The sequence below is a fragment of the Malania oleifera genome, chromosome 2 (assembly GCF_029873635.1).
Source record: "Malania oleifera isolate guangnan ecotype guangnan chromosome 2, ASM2987363v1, whole genome shotgun sequence".
Classification (NCBI taxonomy): domain Eukaryota; kingdom Viridiplantae; phylum Streptophyta; class Magnoliopsida; order Santalales; family Ximeniaceae; genus Malania; species Malania oleifera.
Window position 1 is genome coordinate 104,323,077 of NC_080418.1, and position 8,745 is coordinate 104,331,821.

The 8,745-nt window shown below is 38.5% G+C and overlaps 1 protein-coding gene across 8 annotated transcripts in view; it reads left to right on the top strand.

Annotated features, from left to right (window-relative positions):
• The window catches only part of LOC131149144 (protein ENHANCED DOWNY MILDEW 2-like), a 133,599-nt gene extending 131,941 nt beyond the window's left edge, over positions 1–1,658 (top strand). For 5 of the 8 annotated variants that reach the window (XM_058099286.1, XM_058099288.1, XM_058099292.1 and 2 more), the window contains 3 exons: positions 33–151; positions 306–369; positions 486–1,658. In XM_058099286.1, the coding sequence (XP_057955269.1) occupies positions 33–151; positions 306–369; positions 486–962 (660 nt within the window). In that variant the 3' untranslated portion in view covers positions 963–1,658. The remainder of the gene's footprint in view (positions 1–32; positions 152–305; positions 370–485) is intronic. The other 3 variants (XM_058099293.1, XM_058099289.1, XM_058099294.1) reach the window with 1 other exon arrangement.
• The last annotated feature ends 7,087 nt before the right edge of the window (positions 1,659–8,745 follow it).

An 8,745-nucleotide genomic window follows, 5' to 3' on the forward strand; every position in this document is an offset into this window, starting at 1 on the left:
CTTACATTTTTATATTGTTGCTTTGCGTATAGATCATGGGATTGAATCCTCCTTTTGGGGTGAATGCATCTCTTGCGAACAAATTCATTAACAAGGCCCTCAAGTTTAAACCCAAGCTCCTTATTCTTATTGTTCCGAAGGAAACTGAACGGTAAATGCACTCCTTTTTAAAGAGGAAATTCACAATGTCAGACTTGTAGTTGCTTCTTCCTTTTATTTATTTTTCTATTTTTTTTTAAATTTTCATATATATATATTTTTACTCTCTCTTTCATCTCTCTTATCTGTCCACTGTTATGCACCAGACTTGACAGAAAAAGAACTCCGTATGATATGATTTGGGAGGATGAACAGTTACTCTCAGGCAAGGTACACCGTACATAAGATAAGAGAGCAGATGATCGCATTGTTAAATCTGGCCGAGCTTATATAATTTCAAATTAACTCGTTGAAATGGTTTTTCATTTTTTTTTTTTCCTTTTTAGTCTTTTTATCTGCCTGGATCTGTTGACAAGCAAGACAAACAATTAAAAGACTGGAATGTGAACCCACCACCACTTTATCTTTGGAGTCGCCCTGATTGGACCGCAAAGCACAAGGCAATTGCTCAAAAGCATGGGCACATAATCAAGGAGCAAGCAGATACGGATGCAGAGAAAATCAACTTTGAAACAGTCTCAAATTATCGAATGGAGGAGAATCATGATTGTTATGGTGATTTTTCCAATCTAATAAATGCATCCGATGGTGTTTGCAGAATATTAGATGATATTCCTGAAGATAATCATGAATTTGAACTTGAAGGGACCCAAAAAACTGCCTCATACCAGCAAAAAGAGACCCATTTTGATGGTAGCAGTGGACCTTTGGATACAAACAACAATGGAAAGAAGAGAAGCCTTGAGAACCTGTACAACAGAGGAAAGGATTTGGTGGCCAGGATGAGGCATCACCAACAGTGAAACAGTATGATCAGATGCCACTCCAAAGCGATGAGATGTACATAGACATGGAATTGTCAACTCCGATTAATTCCCCGTTGAATTGTGCAGAACTACAATGCTTTTCTGAAGGCAAACCAGGTGAGGCGCAGCACTTGCAACCAAGCCATTCCAGAGCCAACATGGAGTTCCGAACAGAATATGCATAGCTTTGGTCAAGTGACTCTAATACCATGGACGATGGTGGTGGACAGTACAATGAGGCAGCTTTTTCAATTGGGACACATGAATGGGTGACCAACACCAGTTTTGGTCTGGATAGCAGGTCCATTGACTTGAACGACTCATTTCATGAGTACCTTAAATATAATGCGGATAGAACAAGTGGCAAATCTTAATATCCATGAGCAAAACCTAGAAGACTGAAGGTTATGCACTTAAGAAAAATCATCCTGCTGCCTACAGTGGTTGCATGTATGGGGATGGACTTCTACTAACTGGATAATTGAAATATTGTAAAGATAAGATGGGGTTGAAATGGCTTTAGGGTTTTTCCACGATTGCTGGGTATAAATGCTAACCATGACTGCTGACTTGCTCCTTCACAACCCTAATTCTCCCAGTAAGAATTGTTTGTAGCAGTTATATGTACATAAGAATCTCCAGTAGTTCTAAAAGCTGAACGCTGAACTGAAAAAAAATCATCCTGCTGCCTACAGTGATTGCTTGAATGGGGATAGACTTCTACTAACTGGATAGTTAAAACGTTGTAAAGATAAGATGGGGTCGAAATGGCTTTAGGGTTTTTCCACGATTGTTGGGTATAAATGCTAACCATGACTGCTGACTTGCTCCCTCACAACCCTAATTCTCCGAGTAAGAATTGTTTGTGGCAGTTATATGTACATAAGAAATCTACAGTACTAAATCCTAAAGGCTGAACTGAAAAGAAATCATCCTGCTGCCTACAGTGGTTGCTTGTATTGGGAGGGACTTCTACTAACTGGATAGTTAAAACATTGTAAAGATAAGATGGGGTTGAAATGACTTTAGGGTTTTTTCCACGATTGCTGGGTATAAATGCTAACCATGACTGCTGACTTGCTCCCTCGCAACCCTAATTCCCCCAGTAAGATTTGTTTGTGGCAGTTATTTGTACATGAGAAATCTACAGTAGTTATAAAACCTAAAGGCTGAATTGAAAAAATGTTTGTACATAAGAAGTCTACAGTAGTTCTATGTTTCATGCTCACTTCTGTTCAATTTAAGGCCTGTGAGGGATGCTATGCATTTTAACAACTGTGCAGATTCATATTAAAGTTCATAATGTGCGTTTAATTTTTTCTTGAAGTGCAGGGGAAAGTAGTTTATGTTTAGGTCTTAAAAATAGTTTTGATTTATTTATTTTTTTAAAAAATTAAATAATTGCAAAATTGTCACTTTGTTTTTATATTTTTAATATACACTTTTATTGAAAACTTAGAAAAATTGTAAACAAGGTGCACTTTTGGAAATATTTTATTTTAAAATTTGTTATGAATTAAACATAAATGATGAAAAAAATGAAATAGAATGTATTGTTTTCATGATTCTTTGAAAAACTCGAGAGAAAAAAAAAAATATGAATTATTTTTCACTACTGAATAGACCTTTTATTTTTATTATTATTATGATGGTCTCTTGATGGAGTCTGCCCATGCACAGATAGCGTGGTTTATCCTATTTGCAATAGGAAATCCTCAGCGGGATCAAAATCCGAGGATAAAAGAAAAATCTCGTGCCAAATACAACGTCTCCAATGAAAGCCCTCGTCCTAATCTGTAATTTCGAAATTTCCGAACCCCATGTATGGACTTTGGGATGTGTTGCACATTTGTTCCCCCACTTGTTCTAACAACTCTGCCACGTGTCATGCTATATCTTATTGGGCAACCTTGAAATGAAATTATCTAGTTGGACAACCTTGAAGAGTAGATGGTTTGTGGTATGGGTCATAAGAATTTTAATTAACATGGGTGTTAACTATGGTGTCATATGATGTAAAATGCATTATGATATGGTAGATTCATGCATTATGTTATTTTTGAATTGTTATGTATGATAACAGGTATGAATGTTCAGTCATGCATTAATGAAAATGTGAGAGATTTTATTGTAGGGAAAACAAAGAATGGACTATCACCTCAATATCCTCTTTGAGTGTTTGGTAAGTAGCGATCAAACAGGGACTCTGAGAGTTGTCTTACACTTCCATAAGAAGCCCCATGAACAACTTGCCCAAGAATGAAATTGCACCTCATGGCTCCAATGTTGAGATACTCACGTTGTTCTCGAGTGTACTCGTGTTATTATTGTCAAGGAAAGTTGATGAGGGTGGCAAAAGGAATTGACGGCCCAAATTTGGGTGATTTATACATTTATAAATAAGCTTGAAGTCTGATTGTTATAATGGGATATTTGTTTTAATTATTTCCTTGCTCGATTCATTTCAGGAGACAGCTACAGCTCAAGCATAACAAATTAAAAATCTGAAAACAGTATAGAAGGCAGTCCAAGCAACTTCAGAGACTGAAATAGGAACTCCTGCGCCGCTGCGCCTCCCTCCAAGAACTGCTGTGCCTCCCTCATCTTTCCGGTGGAGCACCAGGCGTCCACAGAAATCGCATGAGTTCTTGTCCAGCAAACCACCTATCCTCACCATCCTCCAAATCAAAGCATAAAAGTTCTTGTAGTGGTTGAACACTTCCACGGCCCGATCTACGAAGCTGACCTCGTCGCACCCCTCGATCACGAGGGAGACGACTACGGCATTGAGACTGTTGAAGGCCGTGAACTGTTGATTGTTGAGGGTCGAACAGTGTTGCACCACTGAAGGTTGTGTCAGCGCCTGTGCGAAATGAGAATGCGATTGAAGCCCTACACAGATCCCCCAATATGAACTTACAAGAAAGTGTAATTTCTTTTTTTTGAAAAAAACTTAAATTTCTTCCTCCACACAAATCTGATTTAAATGAGTAGGTAAGGCCCGTAAGATTTTGACCCCTTTTGTGACTCATGTTGGTTATTTCCTTTAATGTGGAGGATGGTCAAGTGGACTTTATTAAAAGCCCAAAACCTAACCTTTTAGTGTGAAAAACCTAAAGGAAGTTATAAAAAGAGAGAGAGGAGAAGAGGGGAGCCGTCACTTCTCAAAAGAAAGAGAGAAAAACGTGATTTTTCTCATACTACTCAGATTTCATCAAGTTTCTGATTCCGCTTCTTCTGTAGTCCGATTGAGCTGAAATTTGGAGGAGAGGTTCACGACTCAAGGAGTTACAATATGAATGGTGAAGATCGGATTTGGAGCTCAGGAGTTGGGGTTTTTGCCCGTGAGCAGTAACCGCAAATTTGGTATACTCTCCAATTCTCTTTGAATTTGTCAAGATTGTAAATATCTTGATGAGAGATATTTGTGTCCTCTAATTACGATTAGAGAAGAATTTGTGTACCTATTATTTGATTGATAGTGGAGATTTTAATTGGATTAGGTCCCGTGGTTTTTCTTCCTCATACTGAAGAAGTTTTTCATGTAAAAAATTGTTTATATTCTTGTGGTTTGGTGTGATTGATTATTTCTCTTATTATTTTCAGCACGTATAAAAGTAGAGATACACTATATTTACTTGCATATAGGAAGAAGAATTATTCCGCTGTGGTTGTTTATTGATATCTCTCCCAACAAAGTGGTATCAGAGCCCGATTAACAAATTGTCAGGTTGACAGTTTGAGTTATAGAAGAAAATACTAGTAGAATGATTAATCTCAATGGTTTATCACATATGGAAAGGAAAAATGGAGGATCTTCTTTATGTGAAAGATTATTACCAACCGATATTTAGTGCTGAAAAACAAGAAGAAAAAAAGTCTGATGTGGAATGGACTTTGTTACATCGACAGGTGTGTGGGTATATCAGGCAATGGATAGATGATAATATTTTGAACCATATTAGTGGAGAAACAAATGCACGTTCTCTATGGAATAAGCTTGAACAGTTATATGCTAGAAAGACTGGAAATAATAAGTTGTTTCTAATTAAACAAATGATGGCTTTGAGGTACAAGGACGGGATTCCTTTATCTGATCACCTGCATACATTCCAAGGAATTATTAATCAATTGGCTGGAATGGGTATTAAGTTTGATGATGAGATACAAGGGTTATGGTTGGTTGGTTCATTACCGGACTCTTGGGAGACGTTCAGAACTTCATTATCTAACTCCGCTCCAGAAGGTGTAATCACAATGGAATGACAATGGATATGACCAAGAGTTGTTTGCTAAATGAAAAGATGAGGTGAAAAACACAAGGGTCCTCTTCACAATTAGAGATCTTGGTTACAGAAAAGAGGGGGAGAAGTAAGAATAGAGGTCTGAAGAATAGAGATAACAGTAGAAGCAAGTCCAACATGTTTGCAAATATTGAGCGTCATCATTGCGGGAAAAAAGGACACATCAAGAAATATTGTAAGCAATTGAAGAAAGAAAACAAGAATGAGAAAGGGAAGGGAATGAAGAATGGAGATGACAAAGATGGTGATGATAGAGTTGCTACCACCACTCCTGCAGAATTCCTCATTATTTATGATGATGAGATGATAAATGTTGCATATCATGAGATCAGTTGCATGATTGACAGTGGTGCCGCCATTCATGCTACATCTCAGAATGATTTCTTTACGTCCTATAGATTGGGTGACTTTGGAATAGTAAAGATGAGAAATGATGGCTTGGTTAAAGTCATTGGAATTGAGTATGTGTATCAAAAGACAAATAATGGCACGAGTTTAGTTCTTAGAGATGTGAAACATATTCTTGACATTCGTTTGAATTTGATTTCTACAGGTAAACTTGATGACGAAGGGTACTGTAGCACTTTCAGTGATGGCCAATGGAAGCTCACCAAGGGTGCTATGGTTGTGGCTCGAGGCATGAAGTACTTTGCATTGTACATTCTGCAAGCAAAGATCTCCAACGACATTATTAATGCGATGGAAGATAATGGTATAGCGGAGTTGTGGCACAAGAGACTGGCTCACATGAGTGAGAAAGGATTAGCTCTACTAGGGAAGAAAAGTCTACTATGTGGACTGAAAAGTACACTCTGAAAAGGTGTACTCATTGTTTGTCAGGGAAGCATAGCAGAGTTTCCTTCAAGAATTCCCCTCATTCGAGAAAGTCAGAGATACTGGATTTAGTACATTCGGATGTGTGTGACCCTTTGAAGACGAGAACACCTAGTAGCTCCAGATACTTTGTGACCTTCATAGATGATCATTCAAGGAGGTTGTGGGTATATATCTGGAAGTCAAAAGACCAAGTGTTGACTGAGTTCAAGAAATTTCAAGCCCTGGTTGAGAGACTGACTGGGAAGAAACTGAGGTGCATCCGGACTGACAACGATGGAGAGTATTCTGGTCCATTTGATGAGTATTGCAGACAGCAGGGTATTCGGCATCAAAAGACTCCTTCGAAAACTCCTCAATTGAATAGCATAGCAGAAAGGACGAACAAAACACTGCTTGAGAGAGTGAGATGTTTGCTTTCACAAGTCTGGTTGCCAAAATCCTTTTGGGGGGAGGCATTGAGCACTGTTGTTCATGTGTTGAATCTTACACCCTGTGTTCCTCTACAGTTTGATGTGCCAAACCGAGTTTGGACAGGTAAGGATATTTCTTATAATCATTTGCGTGTTTTTGGGTGCAAAGCATTTGTGCATATTCCAAAAGATGAAAGGTCCAAACTTGATGAGAAAATGCGACAGTGTATGTTCCTTGATTACGGTCAAGATGAGTTTGGATACAAGCTTTATGAACCAGTTGAGAAGAAAATTGTGAGAAGCAGAGATGTCGTGTTTGTAGAAGATCATACAATTCTGGATATTGAGAAGGTAGAGAAATCTATGTCTCAACAAGGTGACAGTTTGATTGATGTGGATCCAGTTCCTTTGAAGAATTTTTCATCTCAGGTTGAGAATGATGTTCAGGATATTCAGGGTAGAGGTGATATGCATGTTCCCTTACAGGTTCAGGGAGATGTTGAGACTGATGAGCAGTTAACAGTGCCAGAGATTCCGCCAGAGATTCCATCCAGGAGGTCAGCTAGAGACCGACATCCTTCCACTCGGTATTCAGCAAAACAATATGTGTTATTGACAGACGGGGGAGAGCCCCAATGTTTTGTAGAAGCCATGGAAGATGAACATAAGATAGAGTGGGTTGAGGCCATGCAAGTTGAGATGCAGTCATTGTATGATAACCACACCTTTGAGTTAGTGAAACTGTCTAAAGGAAAAGGAGTTTTGGAGAACAAGTGGATTTACAAGAAGAAGCCAAATGAGTTCTCTTCACATCCACGATACAAAGCTAGATTGGTTGTCAAAGGGTTCGGTCAGAGAAAAGGTATTGATTTTGATGAGATCTTCTCTCCAATTGTAAAGATGTCATTGATCCATACAGTACTCGGTTTAGCAGCTAGTCTTGACTTAGAAGTTGAGCATATGGATGTGAAAATTGCCTTCCTTCATGGTGATTTGGAGGAAGAGATTTATATGAAGCAACCAGAGGGTTTCAGAGTGAAAGGGAAAGAGGACTATGTGTGCAAACTGAAGAAAAGCCTATATGGTATGAAACAAGTACCAAGACAGTGGTATAAGAAGTTTGAGTTTGTTATGGGGGAGCAAAGCTACAAGAAGACAACTTCAGATCATTGTGTATTTTTTCAAAAATTCTCTGATGATGATTTTATTTTCTTACTGCTTTATGTGGATGACATGTAATTGTTGGCAGGAATGCTTCAAGGATTGACCAGTTGAAGAAGTAATTGAATAAGTCATCTGCTATGAAGGATTTGGGGCCAAAAAAGAAAATTATTGGCATAAGAATCAGTCGTGATAGAAGTGCTAAGAAGTTATATTTGTCACAAGAGGAGTATATTGAGAAAGTGCTTCAAAGGTTCAATATGGACAAAGCTAAAGTAGTTAGCTCTCCTCTTGCTACCCACTTCAGACTAAGTACAAAGGAATGCCCTTCTACAAATAAGGAAAAAGAAGACATGGAAAGAGTTCCTTACGCCTCAGCAGTAGAAAGTTTGATGTATGCAATGGTTTGCACAAGACCAAATATAGCCTATGCAGTTGGTGTAGTTAGCCGATTCTTGTCAAATCCGGGAAAAGAGCACTGGAATGTAGTGAAGTAGATCATGAGGTATCTTTGAGGCACTTCCAGTTTGAGACTTGGTTTGGGAAACGGACAACCATTGTTAGTTGGCTACACAGATGCATATATGGCTGGGGATGTGGACACTCATAAGTCTACTTCGGGCTATTTGATAACTTTTGCAGGTGGGGTTATAGCTTGACAATCGAGACTTCAGAAGTGCATTACTCTTTCTACGATAGAGGCAGAGTTCATTGCAACAACAGAAGTGACTAAATAGTTGTTATAGGCAAAGAAGTTCTTGAGAACTTGGATTCGAACAGCAGAGGTATGTGTTGTTTTGTGATGGCCAAAGAGCTATTCATCTTGCTAAAAATTCCAGTTTCCATGTAAGATCGAAACACATTGATGTACGATACCATTGAATTAGAGATGCATTGAACGATAAGTTATTCAAACTTGAGAAGGTTCACACTGATGATAATGGTTCTGATATGTTGACAAAGACACTACTAAGGGAGAAGCTTGAAGCTTGTTGTTTGATCCCTGGGATGGCGATTCCCTCCACATAGTTGGAAAGGGGGAGATTTGTTGGGTTATTTCCTTCCATG